This window comes from Danio aesculapii, chromosome 17 (genome assembly GCF_903798145.1).
Source record: "Danio aesculapii chromosome 17, fDanAes4.1, whole genome shotgun sequence".
NCBI classification, from domain to species: domain Eukaryota; kingdom Metazoa; phylum Chordata; class Actinopteri; order Cypriniformes; family Danionidae; genus Danio; species Danio aesculapii.
In genome coordinates this window covers 23142426-23165384 of record NC_079451.1, presented here as the reverse complement: position 1 = coordinate 23165384, position 22959 = coordinate 23142426, and the positions used below count along the sequence as shown (strand labels likewise).

At 38.7% G+C, this 22959-nt stretch overlaps 1 protein-coding gene across 1 annotated transcript in view; it reads right to left on the bottom strand.

Annotated features, from left to right (window-relative positions):
• ush2a (Usher syndrome 2A (autosomal recessive, mild)) overlaps positions 1-22959 on the bottom strand; it is a 445979-nt gene that overhangs the window by 29258 nt on the left and 393762 nt on the right. The window contains 3 exon segments of the mRNA XM_056477496.1: positions 3517-3838; positions 7670-9189; positions 9263-9490. Of these exon segments, the coding sequence (XP_056333471.1) occupies positions 3517-3838; positions 7670-9189; positions 9263-9490 (2070 nt within the window).

Here is a 22959-nt window from a genome sequence, read left to right as displayed (position 1 = left end):
AAAAATAAAATGTGTTCTTCTTATACAATTAATTAAACTGAACCAAATTGCTTTACTGTAGAACCTTTTCACATTTCCGGGTTTCTCAGCAGCGGAAGTCGACAAAGTTGGGTAAACTTAGAGCGCAGTGAATGGGAGAGTACAACAAATCATTTTTTTCCCAATCCTGTTTGCTGAAATAATAAAAGAAAAACGCCACGATGGTGTTATCAGAAAAAGGAAAAATATAGTGTGCGATAGTGTGTGACGGCAGCCAGATGATAGAATAACCTCAAATTTACTCTCAGCCCTATAGATGCTGCATTAATTAGCATAAGCTGTAATTCGTTTTTTTGTAATTTGACGCAAGGATAATAAACTACATACAAAGATACATAGAAATGTTCATACATTTTTTTCAAAATCTAAATATTAAAAACTTTTAATGATCAAGAGTCCATGGATTAATAGTTTGATACTGTATATTAACAAAGTTTACGAAGCATCAGGCACGTGAAGAGACAGAAATTTTCCAAAAATGTAATTTCTTATAGACTTGGAATGACATGAAGATGTGACGACAAGATTTTCATGTTTTTGCAATGAACTAACCCTTTAAACATAATCCTGACTCTCTGACACCATATTCACACAGTTAAATAAGCAGACTCAGACATACGTTCAATGACACATCCAGTATAGTTAGCAAGCTCCCCGAGGAAAGCCAATAGGCATTAAAAGGTCTTTCCAATACTTGTACATTTGGGAGGCCTAACAGCTAATTCAATGGCTTCGATCGTAATCGTCAGCGTTCAGCCAAGCCCAGATTAATGTCCCTGTCGCCTGTCCGTCATCACTCAGCTCCGCCCGCCAGCTGTCATAAATTACCGCTCATAAATAAGATGGAACAATCAGGCAAACTCTATCAATTTAGCCCTGATCAGCTCACGCCTCTCAGGCCTGACAGTCAAATGCTAATGTTATTTTGCTCCAAAGGCTAGGCTGTCAATTAAGAAAGGTCTCGTAAGGGGACAGCGGTGCGAGGAATATGGTGAGTTAGATTAAATGCTTGTCTACAAGAAGGAGAGACGGTAAACACTGCAGAAACACATAATCATGCTAATTAAATAGTCCTGGAGGAGCAGTTTATATGGCGGATTTAATCATGTTTAAATGCAGGATTCCAGTAAAATGTTATGCAGCATTAGAATTAGGATTTAGGGTGTCACGGTGGCACAGTGGGTAGTATGATCGCCTCACAGCAAGAAGGGTGTTGGTTCGAGCCTCGGCTGGGTCAGTTGGCATTTCTGTGTGGAGTTTGCATGTTCACCCCGTGTTCATGTGGGTTTCCTCCGGGTGCTTCGGTTTCCCCCACAAATTCAAAGACATGCGCTATAGGTGAATTAGGTAAGCTAAATTTTCCGTAGTGATGAGTGTAAATAAGAGTATATGGGTGTTTCCCAGCTGGATATGGTTGCAGCAGGAAGGGCATCCGCTGCGTAAAACATATGCTGGATAAGTTGGCGGTTCATTCCGCAGTGGCGACTCCAAATTAATAAAGATACTAAGCAGAAAAGAAAATGAATGATGTATGATTTTATAAATACGAACTACAGTAGTGTCCAAAAGTGATGTATGTGTAAGGAGAAAACATTTGCTTATACTATCTTGTTTTACTTTTTTTTAAGTATACTGTATATAAGAAAAACTTTCATATGTGAGAGCTGAGGAAATGTGCTTTCATGCTAACATATTGATTAAATACAAAAGTAAATAAAAATAGTAATGAATAAAAAATGTGAATAGCTGTTATTTGTAGTGTATTTCTGTGAATTAATTGGCATAGTAAAATATATTGCATAACAAAGTATACTGTATTTGCTTTTCTCCTTTTATTGCCGGTTAAACAACTGTAAAAATTAAAACTTGTTGCTTATGGATGTTTCCCAGAAATGGGTTGCAGCTGGAAGGGCATCCACTGCGTAAAACATATGGTGGATAAGTTGACCGTTCATTCCGCTGTGGTGACCCCCGATTAATAAAGGGACTAAGCTGAAAAAATGAATAATAATAATAATAGTAATAATAATAATAATAATAATAATAATAATAATAATAATATATAACATTGATGATATCAATATACAATTCATATATAAAACTAGAATATATACAATTATTGAATTAAATAAAACAATATTTTTACAATAATTAAAATATATTTTATTAATAAATAATTCATAGAATTAATTAATATATAATATAATAATGCTAAAAGAAGATGATTTGATAAAGCTGTAAATGTAAAAATAGAATTAAAATAAATATTAAAATAAAAATGTAATAAAATATGTATACAAATAAAAGCTAATTAAAACTATTATTAAATAACATAATACATAAATATTGCTAAAATGACACTGATTTAACCAAGACCAGAGATGGCCAAAGTAGGGCCCGCGGGCCAAAGTTGGCCCATTGTAACCTTTGATTTGGCCCACCATCCCATCTGAGAGGAGAAGTGAGTATGATGGAGAGGGTTGAGACGAACACCATTAACACAGAGATGGCCATTTCTAATTTAGCATAACTTATTTTTTGTTTTATTGCTGAGCTACAAAAAAGCAAACTGAAATGAAATGTTTTAATTAAATGTTGTAAATGAATCAGATTTTTAAAAATGTAAATAATGTCACTCGACGAATAGAGGACTATGTAGAAGACATCGGCAAGCAAATCAAGACAAAAACTAGTGTAATTCTGTAATAAATGAGATAATTTTGTTTTTACTCTAATAAGCTCATTATTAAATATCTAAAAAAAACGGTATTAGTTAACATAAAGCAATGTTTTCTAGTCATATCTAAACATTAGTAAATAAACTAGGAAATTACCCATGGCAACTATATTTACCTTCGGCCTATTAGCCTCAATCAAGTTTGGTGTTTGGCCTTTCATAAGAAAAGTTTGGGCACCCCTGACCTAGACAACACAACCTGCACAATCTGCACCATTCCAACCCCCCCCCCCCCCCCCCCCCGTTCTCCGATTTGTTTTATCTTTGCCATGATGACAGTAAATAATATTTGACTAGATATTTTTCAAGACACTTAACTAGGTTAATTAGGTTAACTAGGCAGGTTAGGGTAATTAGGCAAGTTATAACCATGGTTTGTTCTGTAGACAACAAATATAGCTTAAAGGGGCTAATAATTTTGACCGTAAAATGTTTTATTTTTAATTAAAAATGGCTTTTATTCTAGCTGAAATAAAACAAATAAGACTTTCTCCAGATGAAAAAATATTATCAGACATACTGTGAAAATTTCCTTACTCTGTTAAACATCATTTGGGAAATATTTAAAAAAGAAAAAAATAAATCCAAAGTGGCGAATAATTTTGACTTCAACTGTAAATATATGTATAAAAACCTATTTAACTCTGTTTATTCTCTGTGTAATGCAGTAAATTATGCAAAAAAATTGAACACACCAGTAAACATCACTTTTAAATTCGATTAAATTTAGAGTGTAAAACCTGGTATTCATAGGCGGTGTAGGGCTGGAGTTTGTCATCATGGCAGGAGGTTGAGGAGTCGCTGTAAACCAGTGTCGTTACAGATCTGCTCTCCATGTCTGAGAGGTGTTTTCTGTAGAGCTCATAGTGCAGAAGTTTCCCATTGGGTTCGGCTGGAGGAGACCAGGACAGCAGAAAGACGGTCTGTAGGCCTTTAGGGTTGGTTTGCAGCTCCAGCAATGGGGCATGTTGACCAGCAGGGGGCGATTCAAGCGTCTGTATTGAAGACCAGTCACTGGCAGCACAGCCTAACAGAGAACAGGCCTCCACTCTGACCTCATATCTAGGAAAAAAATACCCAAACACATAATCTAAATAGACGGTAAAAATGAAAAATCTGAATAGATGAAAAAAATGATGGAAGCAAAACAATTCATTATATTATTGTGGCAAATAAATATGAAATTACCAATAATTCATTTTATAAACATGTAAATAATAATCATACACTTGTTTCAGTAATCAAACACTAGTTTATATTCAGTTTAATTCTCATATATTTCTCATATCATTTTTTTTGGTAGTTTTAAATTGTTATATATTATTATTTCTGTTTTAATTTCAGTAATTTCCGTACTGAGATGTCCAAAAAAAAAAAAAAAAACTTAAGCATTTTTAATTAAGTTTTTTTTTTGTTTTGTTTTTGTTTTTATTTTTTTGGTATATTTAATTTAATTTAATTTAATTTAATTTAATTTAATTTAATTTAATTTAATTTAATTTAATTTAATTTAATTTAATTTAATTTAATTTAATTTTTTGTTTAATGTATTATTTCTGTTTTAAATTTCAGAAATGTCTGTACTGAAATTTCAACAAACTTAAATTTTCCCAAGGCAGCATTTCTGAACTTTGCTGTTAAGCTTTCTGTTTTTCTAATTTAAAAATTTTATCTGATTTAATGTATTCTTTTTGTTGTTTAATGTATGTTTTTTGTTGTTTAGGTTTTATGTATTATTATTTCTGTTTTAAATTTCAGTAATTGTTGTACTTCCATGTCAACAAACTTAATTTAGAAAGGCTGCCATAGGAAAATTTAAGTTTTCTTTTCTTAAGTTTTTAAAATTAATTTTAGTATTTTATTATTTCAGCATTTATATCATTTTAATATCATTATAACAGCATTATTTCAATAGCAATAATTATTTGTAATATTTGTTGAATCACACCCTCTAAAAAAAGAGACGGTTCCTAATTCTGATCCTTTTTTTTTGTACTTTTTTGTGCTTATCCCATTAAAAAGTGTGTTATTTATCAGCGGAACAGAGAGCAGTTTTCTCCTTCAGAAGGTCACCAGCTATGTACTGAAGGAGAAACGGGAGAGAAGAGAGGAGAGCAGGAGAATAAAGGGAAGGTCGTCTGAAAGAGGCAATGAGTGGCGAGTTGATAATGTTGATGAACCATTATCATCACCCCACTTATCTGGGTTTTCACTTCAACATACGTACACAGCTCCAGACTTTAGTCATCCCTCATTTGAGAGCCTCCTCCTTCTGACCGTCTTTGAATTTGCCAAGGATGGAAACATTAGAAAAAGGCTCAAGGTTGATTTCTTCTCTCCTCTAAGATTCTCCATTCCGCTCTCTATTGCCTCCTTTGCTTGTTTATTTTTTTTATTTATCAGTGTGTCTGTCTTTTGTGCAGTCTGTGTATACTGTAATATGAGCTACAACGTTCGTTGCAACTTGCAACGGTCCTTTATTAATCGGGTCCTACAGCGGAATGAACCGCCAACTTATCCAGCATATGTTTTACGTAGTGGATGCCCTTCCAGCTGCAACCCATCACTGGGAAACACCATACACTCTCATTCACACATATACAGTACTCTACGGACAATTTAGCTTACCCAATTCACCTATAGCGCATGTCTCTGGACTGTGAGGGAAACTGGAGCACCCGGAGGAAACCCACACAAACACGGGGAGAACATGCAAACTCCACACAGAAACGCCAACTGACCCAGCCAAGGCTCAAACAAGTGACCTTCTTGCTGTAATGCGATCGTGCTACTCACTGCGCCACTATGACGCCCCAGCTGCAACTTTATGGTATTAATTAAAAAAAGCACATTTGTATCTAAAAATGCTTTAAGCATTGTGTTTTTTTGCATTTATTTCTCTCCTCTAAGATTCTCCATTCTGCTCTCTTTTGCCTCCTTTGCCTGCTTTTATTTTTATCAGTGTGTCTGTCTTTAGTGCAGTCAGTGTTTACAGTATGAGTTGCAATTTTACATAGTTACAGGTATTAATTATAAAACACATTTGTATCTAAAGCTGCTTCAAGCATTTATTTTTATTTGTTGCATTTATTTGCCTCAACAACAACAAAGAGCAAACTAAAAACTTGTCTATAGCGCTTGTTCACTGCTGCTCTTATAGTTGTGTAAATTGCTTCCTTGTCCTCATTTGTAAGTCGCTTTGGATAAAAGCGTCTGCTAAATGACTAAATGTAAATGTAAATGTAAATGTAAAACAACTAATTTTGTATCAATTTATACACTTTCAACTTTAAAGCTTAACATTCAAGCATTAAAACAGATTTTATGCTATTAAGGACTACAAAAAAACTGAGCATCTTAAAGGTGCAGTAGGTGATTTGCCTAAATGCTAACTGGTTAGCATAATATCCTTCAAATACAATCCCTCCTGTCCAAAGCTACGCCTCCTGAAATCACAAACGCGCTCATTACAGATAACAGAGACCCACTAGATCATGTCATCCGCCAGTTAGAAAGCTTTACAGTACTTAACAGTACTTTATAATACTACAGTTCTGAACAAAAACTGTATTATATCTAGCCCGTTTCACTCTCTCACATGATTTGTCCTAAAGCGTTTGCTGAATGTTTGGCCTACGGTGTGCAGGAATTACACTTATTACTAAGCCATTCTTACATGCTATTTCAGACCGAATGTTCAGAGTAACGTGGTAACATCAATCTTTCGCCAGGGGATTTCAGTGGCTGAACAACACTTCTGTGCATACAACCTATTCGTAACAACAAAATCTACAGTACAACAGCTTTGCGTGACTAAAATACTTAACATTAAAAAACAAAAAAACATAACATTACCTGTCTAACAGAAATACTTGGTGTTAGACAGATAAAAACCATGGTGTCATCCTTCCTCCAGCGTGCAAAAGTAACTTCAATATTCATTCATTCATCTCTGGGAAACATCCATACACACTTACTCACACTCATACACTACGGACAATTTAACCTTCCCAATTCACCTGTACCACATGTCTTTGGACTGTGGGGGAAACCGGAGCACCCGGAGGAAACCCACGCAAACACGGGGAGAACATGCAAACTCCACACAGAAACGCCAAATGACCCAGCCGAGGCTCGAACCAGCGACCTTCTTGCTGCGTCGCCCCTAACTTCAATATTGATTCAGGATTTCTGCTGTCACTAGTGCTGTCACTAGTGTCCACGTAACCGCAGCCCGCGCATATGCGCATCGACAGATCTGTGTAAACAGGTGCGCAGTTGATCAAATCTACATTTGCTGACAGACAGTTTCGGCTACTTATCAGAATTATGGGAATTATCAGCCCGACAATATTTAATTGGATGAACATTTTTTAGTCTTATGCCTTACCCAGAATATAAAAACACATATAAATATAAATACAAAAATACAAACAATACATAAAGATCATTTACTTTAATCATTACTATTGGAATGTGAAGAGACTTTCAACCAGCTCAACAAAAAACGTTTCTGAAGACAATCACCTAAGGCACCTATAACGATAATAATATTTCAAATATAATACTTTATAATAATAATAATTATTATTATTATAACGCTGTTTACTATTTTTTCTGCATATAGAAAACCATAAATGAGAAAATTCATGGTTAAGATATTAATAATATTTTTGCATTAGAAATACTAAAGTGACTAAAGAGCTTAAATATACCGACAAAAAGAAAGAAAAGATGCTTCCTATGTTTAGAAAATAAGTTTTGCAAATTATAAATTGATCTATATTAATATATTAATCATATTTTTTATTTGTCATGTCCTGTCTACATTTGCCTGTACTAAAACGTACCAAAAACAGTGTGTATGAAAATGATGCATTCTGGTATTGTTACCTGTAGTAGGGCTTTAGCATGTTGAGAGAGAAACTCTGGCTCTGGAAGGCACTGTGGTGTGACGCAAAAACAAAACGTTTCACATTGGTCTCAGCTGGGTCCCGCTTGTAAAGCGAATAACTGATGATGACCCCATTAGGTCTTGCAGGAGGGTCCCACTGCACCATAACACTGAATGGCCCCAGAGCCTGTAATTTGGGTGGAGCAACACCAGAGGGCGCTGACGGCTGAGTGCGGGCCACCGCTTGAGGACTGGTAGTGGCGCCCTCACTGTTATTGGCAGTGATGGTGTAGCTGTACTCCACGCTGGGCAGCAAGGTGAAGTCATGATAACGGGTGTCAGTACCAGTGTATATGAGGCTCCCGTTTCGACGGAGCTCGTATCCCATTATCACTCCATTGGGATGGACAGGCTCTCTCCATGTGACCTCCACTGATTCAGGACCTGTGACTTTAAGAGTAGGAGCGGGCATCCCTGATGGTGGAGCTTCTCTGGTCTGGATTAGAATGGGTGAACTGGAAGTGCAGCCCCCATTGGTGCAGGCTGTCAAGACGATGCTGTAGGAAACATGAGGCTGAAGATCCAAAACCTGAACGCTTAACCGCTTTCCACGGTAGACCTCGACATTGTTAACTTTGAGAATATACACCACAATCTCCCCATTCTGGAAGGATGGAACAGTCCAAGACACATTGAGTGAATAGGATGTAACACCAGACAATATCGGAGACTCCACAGTTGCAGGGGCACCTTCTAGTGTCCTGATTTGTGTCGGACCACTAGTAACACATCCTGCCACAGTGCAGGCGATGACTGCATAACTGTAGAGAGTGTATGAGCTTAAATCAACATCTGTGTAGTTGAACACGCTCGAATCAAAGCTGAAATGGAAGCCCACGTTGTCCCTCTGAATCCTGTAGGTCAGAAGAACCCCATTGGGCTCCAATGGAGGCGTCCAAGCTATGAATACTTCATTAGGCTTGCCCTCTATGTGACTGACAGCCGGAGGAGCCAGTCCTCTTGGAGGAGCTTGTTTGGTTTGAACTGTGAGCCAGGGACTATCAGTAAACCCTGCTGAATTTGAGACGCGCACACGAAACTTGTACCTGCTCCAGGGCAAGAGGCCAGACATGTTATAGGTGAAGCTGTTAGCCTGGGTGTCATTCTGGATGAAGACGATCTTGGCTCTCGAGGCATCATCTTCATCACTGCGCACCCTGCCGTCCTCCAGACGTACAGCCAGAAGCTGGTACTGCAGGATCCTGCCATTGGGCTGTGCAGGTGGGGACCAGAAGAGCTCCACATTGCGGGAATGTACCTGCTGGACTGTAGGGGCCGGTTGTGATGATGGGACGGCTTCTTCTGTGGTGACCTGTTGAGGTGCAGATCTGGTGCAGCCCGCTTCAGTGCAAGCTTCCAAAACGAGTGTGTACATTGTGTAGGGCTCCAGGCGGCGGAAGAGGAACTGGCGTGCGAGGCCGCTGAACTCCAAGTTTTCCTCATTGAAGATGTTGTACATCTGTGGAGAAGAATGTGTTAAATGAGGGATGATTGTGAAGCGTGATGTTACAATGTAACTGAGCATTACATACTTTGATGACTCCATTGGGAGATGCAGGTTCTGCCCACTGCAACAGCAGAGCTCGGCCATGTTCCCTCCTCTCTACGCTGAAGTTGGCCAGGCCACTTGGAGAGGCTTCGAGGGTTTGAATGGTGGTCCAGGGACTAGATACCTGACCTGCTCCGTTTACTGCCTCCACACGAATATTATACATGGTGTAAGGCTCTAATCCAAACACATAAGCCTGAAAAATGTTACCCTGCAACACAATAGGAACAAACATATCAGGGTTAGGGATAATGTATGTTATACACAGAGCAAAATTACATTACAAAACCTTTACAAATCACCTTTTAATAATAATAATAATAATAATAATAATAATAATAATAATAATAATAATAATATGCAATAAATAGTTGTGGCTAATTAAATGCATTATATATACATTCCATTAATGCAAAAATACAATTTTTTAAAAACAAAAATCCAAACTACTATCACAGAAGGTTAATTAAATTATTAATAAAAAATAAAATGTTATTAAAAGTTATACACCCATGGGTATGAATAATTTCAGGCTTGACTATATATACATGTACAAGCCCAAACCAATGGTATGATTAATTTTGTCCTTGCCCTTGATATATAGAATACCACTTAAACGGCAACATCAACTATTCACTTCATTATTAATTTATTTCATTAATCACTAATCATCACTATTAAGTCTTCATAATCATAATATAACCATATAATTTTTCAATTCATAAAATAAAATTCAAAATCATTGTCATGAAAGAATGTAATGTTCCCAGCATCCATGCTGAATATTTAAATGTTTACTCAGGTCTATAGCCAGCCTATTGAAAGGGGTGGTTCTTTTCACTCAAAAAGTCGACTTTTTTACAGTTATTTGCCTCATTTTCTATTCAATTATGAGGTTAAAATACTGCATTTCAGTGATATTTTAAGAAATTAGCTTAAAATAGCTGGAAGTTATTACAGTTTTCTAAATAACGTTATGAAATTAGCATTTAAAATTCTTTATAAAGAGATATGAACATTTATTATAATCAATTTATCATCAATCAAAAAAAAAAAACCCCAAAAAACCCCAACAATTAGGAATCTGTTAAAACTTGTTTTAAATTGTCGGTGCCTATGGCGTTGTGGAAAGTGCACCGACACATGCACTCCGGTGTTCGTGGCGACCTGGGTTCAATTCCTGCCTTGAGGTCCTATGCTGATCCTTCCCCTTTCTCTGCTCCCCACACTTTACTGTCAATTCTCTCTACTGTCCTTTCAAAATTAAAGTGGAAAAAAAACTTGTTTTAAACTAAAAGCTGTACAAACTGGCCAGCTCATTCAATTGTCCTCAGTCAGAATTTGGCCATTTGAATAATTAAAAATTAATTTAGTCTTAAAGCCTTTTTCTAGCGGTTATTTTTACAATTTATGATAGCATAGTATGACAAATGAGCTCTGGTAAGGGCCAAATTCTGGACATTGTCAGTAGGAGGTGGGTCTTTCTATCACCCAAACCACCCACCCCCCGGCTGCCTACGGGCCTTTCACTGTACATGTTTTTAACATCAGAATTATTCATTCTTTGAAAATAAAATTTTATTTGACCAGAAAAAAACAAAACACACAACACATAATTCTAACCATCAACAGTAAACCTACACCCCCCCCCTTTTCTACCATCCCTATGCAGATTTTACACCCCAATCCATTACATCGCTGGGAGGCACTGAAGCATTTAAAGCGCTACCTTTTTACGTGGTTGAAAAATCGAGAACATTTGGACTATAAACCAGCAAACATATGCACATTGTCAATAGAGACAGCTGTTTCATCTCACTTTATTTCAGCACAGAGACTTATATCCTGCCCCTAGATGGCAATGCTATCAAACACTTTCCTAAACACGGGAACCAAGACATTAACAAGCAGGCGCTCGCTCATCCAGGATACTCAAGGCAGCCATTAAAAAGCGACTAAGAGAATTGATTTTTGTTATAGATTTCCAAATAAATGTTTATGGCACAGATCCCTAAAATGGGAAGTGTTTAAGTTTTGATTAAGAGAATTGGTTATGCTGCCTTTCGGGTATGCACAGATCGGGCGTACGAGAAATGATCAAATTTATAGCATCACAGGATCACACAAGGGAATGAATCAGGTGTTTAAATAATGATAATAATAAAAAGGCACTGTATTTACATTGATAAATTCTAGCAAATAATAAAAAAACACTCATTTATATTAGCAAACACTGCTTGCTGTATAAAATAGCAGGACAATGATGTTAGAATCATAAAAATCTGTTGGAATCTGTGAACTTCTACAGCGGTTAGCATTTTCTCCAGGACAAAAGCCCTGAATTGGGACTTCCTGTAATTGAGTCAGAAAGAAGCCTCGCTGTTTTAAACATTAAAGAGGTATCTGCACATTTAGAGTTAGCTTTGGGAATCAGTCATTTGTAAAGGGAAAGAAGTCTTTTAAAGCCCCCTTTTCTTTCCTCTTTCAACCGAGCACAGGTCTCCCTTGTCTCATCAGCTGCTTACATATGTGTTATTTCCTATGACAGCGCTGGGGGCTGCTTGGGCCAGGGGATGATTTTAATTAAGAATAACCATGTGGATTTGTCACAACAATTATGCTGATTAGATGAAAGTGGAGATTCCTGACCCTTCAAAGGTGTGGGACTGCTTCATTTGCATACAGTAGACATACTGTCCCGGCCCGCCACTGCTGACTTCAGCCCGAGCTGGATTTTATTAGGATCACGCTAACAGCTACAGGGCCCGGGAAATGCCTCATCAAAAAGCATCAAATGGAGCCTTTGGCAAAGTTGAGCTACTGGACATGTTTTAAGTAACTCCACACTCATCTCTTTTAAGATTTTTAGCCAGATAAAATGATGCAACTAAGCCTTTTGCTTTAAATCTAATCATTCATATCTGGATATGTAATATTCAGGGTTTTTTCACACACTGCAAAAATGAAAAAAAATCTTACTTAAAGGTTTTGTCTTGTTGTTTAGAAATAATAGGTCTAAATTAAGTAAATTTTCCCTTAAAACATGCAACATAATATGCAGTGAGACAAGTAAACTAATCTGAAAACAAAATTATTTCACTAACCACTAATATTTCACTAACCTCATTGTCAGATTATTTTGTTTGTTTTAATGAAAAAAAATTATCATTATTCACTTATTATTTCAGAAAAAAATATATAATATATTTTTACTTGTCTAGAAAATGCTTATTGATTAAAATAAATAAATAAAAACATCTGGACTAGAAATAAGACCAAACTTTTTTTTGTTGCAGTGCACACATTTAGAATAAATTTAATAGCCCACATTTTAAAAACTTTTTTTTTAATTAATTCATTTATTTTTTTAATAGGCTATATGCACACAGACTTTTAATGTTCAGCCAGGCAGCCCAAGGTCTTTCCATAACAAAATTGTCACGTTTAAGATCTGATTTCTTTAAAAATCAGTGATCTCCACTGCCTGTTAAATATACAGTTGAAGTCAGAATTATTAGCCCCCTTTGAATTTTTTTGTCTTTTTTAAATATTTCCCAAATGATGTTTAACAGAGCAGGGAAATTTTCACAGTATGTCTGATAATATTTTTTCTTCTATAGAAAGTCTTATTTTGGCTAGAATAAAAGCAGTTTTAAATAATAAAAAAAACATTTTACGGTCAAAATTATTAGCCCCTTTAAGCTATATATTTTTTGACAGTCTACAGAACAAACCATTGTTATACAATAACTTGCCTAATTATCCTATCCTGCCTAGTTAACCTAATCAACCTAGTTAAGCCTTTAAATGTATCTGTATAATCTGTATAGAAGTGTCTTGAAAAATATCTAGTCAAATATTATGTACTGTCATCATGGCAAAGATAAATTAAATTAGTTATTAGAAATGTGTTATGCAAACTATTATGCTTAGAAATGTGTTGAAAAAAAATCTCTCCATTAAACAGAATTTAGTGGAAAAAATAAAGAGGGGGGTTAATAATTCAGGGGGGCTAATAATTCTGACTTGAACTGTACGATATGAAGTGGGTCTCAGATCGGACAAGAACCACTGCATTAAATTCCATTACCCCCCCTTGTCTTTAAAATATGATGCTTTATTTTACCCCTGTACGGCGCTAGTGGTTACAACAGTCTTTCATCTCGTTTTAAGTTTTAATTACATTACAACATCGATGCAGTAAAAACAACCATGTGAAATTGAAAATAGTCATACTAAGCGTTCACCGGAAGTTTATCTTTGGCTTTAAAACTCTAACTGTGCATAGAGCCCGTTCATAGGGTCTAAAACAACGTTAAACACCACTGTTTGTTATTATGCGAACTAACAAAAACAAACAAACAAACAAACAAACAAACAAACAAACAAACAAACAAACAAACAAACAAACAAACAAACAAACCCCAATAATAATAAACGTTAACAAATAACATCAAAACACTAACTCCAAGCTTAACCTTATAAAACACCTAAGCCTAACCCTAAAATACAAATCTTAAGCTCTTCAACAACTCTTCTTTAACCTCTAAATAAAAACCCAAAACACCAACCCAAAAAACAAAACAAATAAATAAAAAACCCAAATGACCAAAACTTTTGTCATATTAAAATAACCCTGATCCTAAAAAAACCCTATTTTATCCTTAAATAAGTAATTATTCTTACAGTATATTTTTATACACTACTTGTGACTTTGAGAAAATAAACTCTAACACTTTATTTTGATGTTCCATTTGAGTATTAGTAGACTGCTGCTTAATATCTGTTGATACTGCTCCTTCAACAGACATTTAGCTAACTATAAAAAACTTTGCAAGTACATGTCAACTTACACTAACCCCAATCTCAACCCAAACCCCAACATAACAGTCTACTTATAATCTAATGAGACTTAGTTGCAATATAACTTAAATTCAACAAATAGGCCATCAAAATAAAGTGTGACCAAATAAACTAATAAGGGTTGTTCCTATTCTGATATTAGAATTGTGTTATGAAGCGGACAGGAGACAGAGGTAAGGAAACGTTAGGGTGTTTATTGAATGACAACAAGGATCACATGAAGGATAGCCAGGAGGATCAGGAATGATGTTGGGGTCTTTTCCTCCGTGGCTGGGTAACAGGAATACACGAGGATGGACAGCACACACCAGATACAGCTGACAGAGGATGACACAGACTTGGAAGGACTGGAAGACAGGACGATTCGGGAGGACCAGGAAGACTAGGAGGAATACAAAGAGAACAGGTAAGTAAATCGTTTGTTTAGCTGAGGATGACTACGCTGAGTGGTCGCTCAGTTGTCCGCTTTCGTCGAGACGAGCCCGGACAATGAGCGACTGGAGTGCTGTGCTTTTATCTGGTGCTCGTGAATGTGATGCAGCTGTGTGCTCATTAGAAGTCAGGTGATGGTGATCTTCGTGAGTGGGGGTCGTGAGAGCCTGACCAATCCATGACAGTACCCCCCTCCCCAGGGCCCGCTCCTGAGGGCCGACACCTCCGACGCCGTGGTGGTCTCCCTCTGCCTCTAGGCGCTGGGAACTCAGGGTGGCTCTCATGAAACTCCACCATGAGACTAGGATCGAGAATATCAGCTCTGGGAACCCATGTCCTTTCTTCGGGGCCGTACCCTTCCCAGTCCACCAGGTACTCCAACTGGCCACCACGACGTCGGGAACGCAAGATCTCCTTCACTGCGTAGACGGCTCCTTCTTCTAGGAGCAGTGGAGGAGGGGGTTCCTCTTCGTGGTCAGGCTCTGTGGAGGGAAGAACAGGATCGTGATAGGGTTTCAGGAGTGATACGTGGAATGTAGGGTGAATACGGTAGTGAGAGGGTAATTGTAGTTTGTAGGTGACGGGGTTAACCTGTTCCACGATGGTGAAGGGACCAACAAATCGGGGACTTAACTTGCGAGAGGGCAGTCGCATGCGTATGTCCCGGGTGGATAGCCACACCTTTTGTCCGGGTGTGTATCTGGGTTCTTCAGACCTTCTTCTATCGGCGGTTACCTTGCTTCGACGGACTGCCCTCTGCAGATGTTGATGAGCCTCGTCCCAGACTCTCTCGCTCTCCCGGAACCAGTGATCCACTGCGGGGACATCAGATGGTTCGCCATCCCAGGGAAAGAGCGGTGGTTGGAAGCCCAGGACGCACTGGAATGGCGTGAGTCCGGTGGAGGGTTGCCGCAGTGAATTTTGGGCATATTCTGCCCAGCCCAAATACTGGCTCCAGGAGCTCTGGTGACCACTGCAGAAGGTCCTCAGGAACCGTCCCACCTCCTGAATCTTCCTCTCTGTCTGCCCGTTGGTTTGGGGATGATATCCAGAAGCGAGGCTGACGGCCACACCTAGGAGCTTGAAGAAGGCTTTCCATAGACGTGAGATGAACTGTGGACCTCTGTCCGACACAATATCTTCTGGAATACCAAATGACCTGAAGACTTGATTAAAGATATTGTCGGCTGTTTCAAAGGCTGTGGGAAGACCTTTCAGAGGGATTAGTTTGACAAACTTTGAGAATCTATCTACTATGACTAGAATACAGGTATTACCTTCTGACGAAGGGAGATCAGTGATAAAGTCCACTCCTAGGTGTGACCAGGGACGGTTCGGAATCGGCAAGGGATGGAGCTTTCCAGCGGGTAGATGACGTGGGCTCTTGGATTGGGCACAGTCCTTACAGCCCTGAACATATTGCCTCACATCCCTTGCCATGTTTGGCCACCAGAATCGTTGGGATACTAGCGAGAGAGTATTGTTGATCCCTGGATGTCCAGTGCCTAGCGAGGTATGTAAGGAGTGGATCAGATCTACCCGGTGTTCAGGTGGTATGAACTGCCGATGAGGAGGGCATCCCGGCGGAGCAGGGGCTTCCGGAGTGGCAACGACTGGAGGAGCGTTCCAGGTGATCGGACAAATGGAGATGTGTTCGGGAAGAATCTTCGTTGGGAGTTCTTCATGATCGTGATGCTCGTGTAAACGAGAGAGAGCGTCTGCTCTTAGATTCTTGGGTCCTGGACGATAGGAAATGGAGAAATCAAAACGTGAGAAGAAAAGTGACCATCTGGCTTGACGTGGACATAGTCTCTTGGCCTCTTTGATATATTGGAGGTTTTTGTGATCTGTGATCACCTGGAACGGATGTTTGGCTCCCTCCAACCAGTGACGCCACTCCTCCAAGGCTAGCTTGATTGCTAGCAGCTCCCTGTCTCCTATGCTGTAATTCTGCTCCGCCGGGCTCAACTTCCGAGAGAAATAGGCACAGGGATGCAGTCGGGGCGGTGTATCATGATGTTGAGATAATACTGCCCCGACGCCGGTGGTGGATGCGTCCACTTCCACCACGAAAGGAAGATTTGGGTCAGGATGAGTCAGGAGTGGGGCCCTTGTGAACTCCTTCTTAAGAAGGCGGAAGGCTGCGGCTGCTTCTTTGGTCCACTCCAGTCCTTTGGGTTTACCCTTGAGGAGATTAGTGAGAGGTGATGTAATCCTGCTGTAGTCCTTGATAAACCGTCTATAAAAGTTAGCAAACCCAAGAAACCTCTGGAGCTCCTTAATGGAAGTGGGTTCTGACCAGGATAGAACAGCCTCAATTTTCTTCCCATCCATACGTATACCGGTTTGATCAATGATGTATCCCAAGAAATGAATCGACTTCTGGTGGAATGAGCATTTCTCCGCTTTGAGGTAGAGGTGATGTTCTCTCAATGTGTGTAGGACCTCCGCAACGTGTTGGCGATGTTCGGCCTCACTCCGGGAGTAAATGAGGATGTCATCTATGTACACTATTACAAAGTGGTGAAGAAACTCCCGGAGGACTTCATGAATGAAGTTTTGGAATACGGAGGGGGCGTTGACCAGACCGTAAGGCATGACCTCATATTCATAGTGGCCAGTAGGGGTCACGAATGCTGTCTTCCATTGGTCCCCCTCACGTATTCTTATCAGATTATACGCGCTGCGGAGGTCCAATTTAGTGAAGACTTTAGCTTCTCGGAGCTGTTCCAAAGCGGCTGGTACCAGAGGAAGGGGATATCGGTATTTTACTGTACCGTTATTTAGGACCCTGTAGTCGATGCATGGACGCAGCCCTCCGTCCTTCTTGGCCACAAAGAAGAAGCTTGAGGCGGCTGGTGATTTTGAGTGACGTATGTACCCCTGACTCAGAGCCTCCCTTATGTAATCTTCCATTGCCTGATTCTCTGGAAGCGAGAGCGGGTAGATCCTACCTCTTGGCAACTGGGCATCTGGAACTAGGTCGATCGCGCAGTCCCATGGCCGATGCGGCGGTAGCTGGGAAGCTCTCTTGGGGCAGAAGACATCATGAAAGGAGCTGTACTCCTTAGGAATGTGGATAGACTGCTTCTCAGGAGGGCTCTCGACCGATGTTGCAAACAAAGAAATGGGGTTCCGACCTTGAAGAGGGAGATTTGGAAAACAGGTAGGTGTACATCCAGATCCCCATTTCTTTATCTCTCCTGTGCCCCAAGAGATGATGGGATCGTGCTTCACCAGCCACGGGCGCCCTAGAATGATGTCCATATTTGCACCCTCCAGAACCAGAAATTGAATCCTCTCTTGATGTAACAGCCCCACTTGAAGAAGGATGTCTTCGCATTGTCGATGGATACGGGTCGAAGATCGAGTGCACTGGGTTATCGGTTGTATCTGGTATATATGCGAGGACGCCTCAGTACGGAGGTGGAGTTGACGACAGAGGGATTGGGAGATGAAGTTCCCTGCTGACCCGGAGTCGATGAGGGCTGTGACAAGGAGAGAAATAGAGGCAGTAGTTATTTGTACGGTGGTAGTAAGTGGTTTACATTGTTCAATATTCGTACTGAATACACTCACTGAAGTCCGAATGGGACGAAGGGGACACTCCATACGGGTGTGTCCACTGACACCGCAGTATAGACACAGACCCCGGGTCAGCCTCCTCTGTCGTTCCGCTGATGTCAGTCTTCCAGACTCTGTTATCATGGGTTCTGGTTCTGGAGAGGCTGTTGACTCAGGCGATTGGAGGAGTGCAGACGAGGGGGTGATGGTGTCCTGTTGATAGGAACGGAGACGATCGGAACATCGGAGAGAATGTTGGATGAATCTCTCCAGACCCATTGTATCATCTAATGTGGCCAGCTGGATTCGGAGAGTGGGTTCCAAGCCGAGCCGGTACGTGGTCAACAACGATCTCTCATTCCATCCACTTGCAGCTGCTAGAGTGCGAAACCGGAGAGCATATTCCTGTGTAGATAGAGTACCTTGCTTTAGATGATACAGCTGCTCTCCAGCGGCTACTTCCCCATCAGAACGTCCAAACACCTCTTTGAAATACTCCGTGAAGGTAGTGATGGAATTCATGACCGGCCCGGCTTGGTTCCAGATCGTCTCAGCCCATTTAAGTGCAGGTCCAGAGAGTAGTGATACGATGTAGGCGATCTTTGACTTATCTGTGGGATATAGAGAAGGTTGCATTTCGAATATGAGGGAACATTGTAACAGAAAACCATTGCACTCCCCCGCTCCGCCTGAGTAGGGCGCTGGTCGGGCCATGGGACTGGAAGGAAGGGCCGAAGAAGAAACTGTGGAGGCGGAAGTGCTCGGTGCTGGTGGTGCGTTGGAAAGTGGAGCTGGTGGCTGTAGAATCCGCTTCAACTGGTCCACCAGCTCTTGAAAGTGATCGAGGGTGCTCATGTTGTCGTCGTTATGGGTCCGGGCTTCTGTTATGAAGCGGACAGGAGACAGAGGTAAGGAAACGTTAGGGTGTTTATTGAATGACAACAAGGATCACATGAAGGATAGCCAGGAGGATCAGGAATGATGTTGGGGTCTTTTCCTCCGTGGCTGGGTAACAGGAATACACGAGGATGGACAGCACACACCAGATACAGCTGACAGAGGATGACACAGACTTGGAAGGACTGGAAGACAGGACGATTCGGGAGGACCAGGAAGACTAGGAGGAATACAAAGAGAACAGGTAAGTAAATCGTTTGTTTAGCTGAGGATGACTACGCTGAGTGGTCGCTCAGTTGTCCGCTTTCGTCGAGACGAGCCCGGACAATGAGCGACTGGAGTGCTGTGCTTTTATCTGGTGCTCGTGAATGTGATGCAGCTGTGTGCTCATTAGAAGTCAGGTGATGGTGATCTTCGTGAGTGGGGGTCGTGAGAGCCTGACCAATCCATGACAAATTGTAAATACTTGCCAATCGCAAAAATCTGCCATTGGTATCGGCGAGTACTTGGAACCATAAACAGATCCAATAGAATTTTTAAAATGAGAAAAATAAACAAACAAATAAAAAGAAAAAATTACCAAAGCAAAATTCAGAAAACATTAAACTTAATCCTCAAAAAACATATTTTATTCAAAAACTAAACCATTATTCATATCTCTGACTTTAAGAAAATAAACAACCCTAATCTCCCCCAAAAATGTAAAGCTTAAAATGCAAAACTGACCCTATAACAAATCAAAACAACACTAAATAAAAACTTAGCTGAAACCCTAATAACTAGAAAAGAAAAATCTAACAACCCTAACGCAAAAAACAAAAACAAAACAAAAATATACTAACAAGCAAATCCCAATAACCTTAACCCTAAAAAACAAGTCTAAAAAAGATAATCTAACTACTCTAATGCAACAAAATAAATAAATAAATAAATACTAACAAACAAATTCCAATAACCTTAACCCTAAAAAACAAGTCTAAAAAAGATATTCTAAATACTCTAATTTAAGAAAAATAAATAAAAATCAACTAACAAGCAAATCTCAATAACCTTAACCCTAACAAAACAAGTCTTAAAATATAATCTAACTACTTTAATGCAAAAAAACAAACAAAACAAAAATCAACTAACAAACAAATCCCAATAACCTTAACCCTAATAAAACAAGTCTAAACAAAGAGCCAAACTCTAAACAAAACCCTAACCCTTACCAAACAAAACAACCCTAAGTTAATTGAACAAAACACAACAATCTTAACCCTAATTCAAAACAAATTACTACCCTAAACAAGTAAAAACTCCAGTGATACATTTCGTCACCTTGGAATTACAAGGTTCTATCTGCGTTCTGAATGATTTTGAGATATTGAGCTTCAAAGTTTTTCCATTCCATAGCAGACAGTATGTGTGTAACATTTGTTTGTGTTTTTTTAAGTTCTAAAATGTCAACAACTTATAAAAAAAAACATCCCTAAATGTAAATAAGTTATGTAATAACTTTATAAGTAATAAGTAATAAGTTTATATGTAATAAGTTTATATGTAATAAGTTAATGTAATAAGTCATTTAATAAGAATGTCAATAACTACATTTTGACAAAAATGTCAGATAGAACCTTATAACCTTGTCAATTTGCCTTTTTATGATCTGCAGGAGAATGGAAGTCAAGCAAGTTTTGAATGACACAAAGGGATACATTTTTATTTTTGGTGAACTTTAATTTCACTTTTTTAGTATCGCTCTTGTCCCTGCATACACCTTATTTTACCGTTTGAAAAGGTTACAGAGTTAAGAGCATCATTTCAAAACATCTTTTTTTTTAGCAGTACTAACAACAGCCCCAACAGTCCTGAGATGCCTTGACACTATTAATTATTTGTGGTTTGGATGTAAAGTTCTGTTCAGCCCAAGCCTCAATCAAACTGAGGGCTCTTGAATCACTGAGCTGTTCTACAGACCGGGCTGATGTCTGATGAAGCAAACCCCTCATGCATGCAAACACAGACATACAGAAGCTGAGGAAAGTACCATTTACCTCCTCTGAGTGTGTCTGACAATCAGGAATGTGAATGATGGAAGTCGTATTCAGAAAATAAAAGCACACGCAGTCAAGTGTGCCACTAACTTTAGCTCTTTAAATCAGAAATTAGATTTGACAGGCACTCCCAGAGTGTTTGCGCAGTACTACAATACAAAGCAGATTCTTGACAATATAAAAGCAGACTTAAGTGTTTGTGTATCGCACTTTTATTCTGTTTACCTACTGCCTTTTTTTCGCATTTTTATTAGGCTGTATCATGCTAAATCACATAGTATACTTAATGTTTTGTATGTGTATTAAGCATGGGCCGGTATAAGATTATTATGGTATAATAACCTTGGATAAAAATATCACGGTTTCATGGTATGACAGTATTGTGATCACTGCTCTAAAAAATATTCTATTTATAAATGTCGGGGTAAAAAACAACAACTTTTTTCCCCCAATTGAACACAATATATTTTATTTTAATAAAAATGCAAAATATTTTGGAGCAGTAAATATGTCAGGCTAAATAATTTAAATAAATGATTGGCTTCTGCTGTCTTCATTAGATTAAAAACACTGATCTCTTTACATCTTTGGATATCTTTCTTTTCATTGGATATAAAGTAAAGCCACTGCACTGTTCTGCTCTATAGCATGCTTGGATGTTGGTGTATAAGCAATTTGGTTTTCAAATGTTCGCTGAATCATGGCCTGACCAATATTTAATGTGGAGATAACTGTTGCCCTAAAAAACTATATAAAATAGTTATAAAAAACACATAAAAAACTTAAATATATAGTAGGAATGGTACATGCCTAATGTGTATGTTGGCATATGATAACAGGGCACTCAATGCATGCGCACTACAGATGTACCCTTGTCTAATGTTTGCACTTTCTCTCTCCAAAGGGTATGAGCCCTTTAGAGTAGTTATTCTTTTTTGCATCATCTCATCCATTTCTAATGCTAACTTACAAATTAGTAAAAAAAATATGATCAACAAAACAAACACAATCTTAACCCTAACCTAACAAATCTAAACAACATTAACCCTAAACCAAACCAACATTAACCCTAAAAAAACTCTCAATCGAAACCTAGAAAAAAAACCCCCTAAATCTAACAAAACTGCACTGCAATGCCTTTTCATTTGTTCTTCGATTTTGTTAGAAGAACACCTTCAGTGTTGCCATCTTTTAGATAAACTTAAGTTGTTTCTGCACTGCACAGTATGCTATAGTCTGACATGGCTCAATTTGGATTTCCACTGCAGTTTAGTTCAACTTAAAATTGGTGGAATTAATACTATACACTGAAAAAATGATGTCTGCAAAATAGTTTTATTTGTGTTGAATTTAAACAAACAAATTAAATTTAGTAATGTTCAACTTAAATTGTTTGTTTAAATTCAGCCCAAATAAATAGTTTACAATCACTCAACTTAAAAAAAGTAGTAAATCCAAGGAATCATCTTTGAATCTTTTTTTCAGTGTAGTTGCACTCCCTCTACTGCACTGACTTTATTCTGGGTCGTCCTAGGCAATTCTCACTGGATCCACTCCTCGGCTAACAATGAGAGGATGATCTGACCACGATGTTACTATTTCAGGTGTTGTAGGTGGTATAAAAATTGTTTATTTGTCCAAACCAACAATTCAGTAAAGATCAAACTCTGTGAAGACATTTAGTAAATTTCCTACTATAAATATATGTAAACTCAATTTGTGATTAGTAATGTGCATTGGAAAGCACTTTATTTAGACAACTTTAAAGGTGATTTCTCTAACATTTAGATTTGTTTAACCCTCAGATTTCTAGATTTTAAAAAATTATATCTCAAGTATAGATTGGTGGTCCTGGGTCAAATATATTTCATGTTAATGGCACCACTCA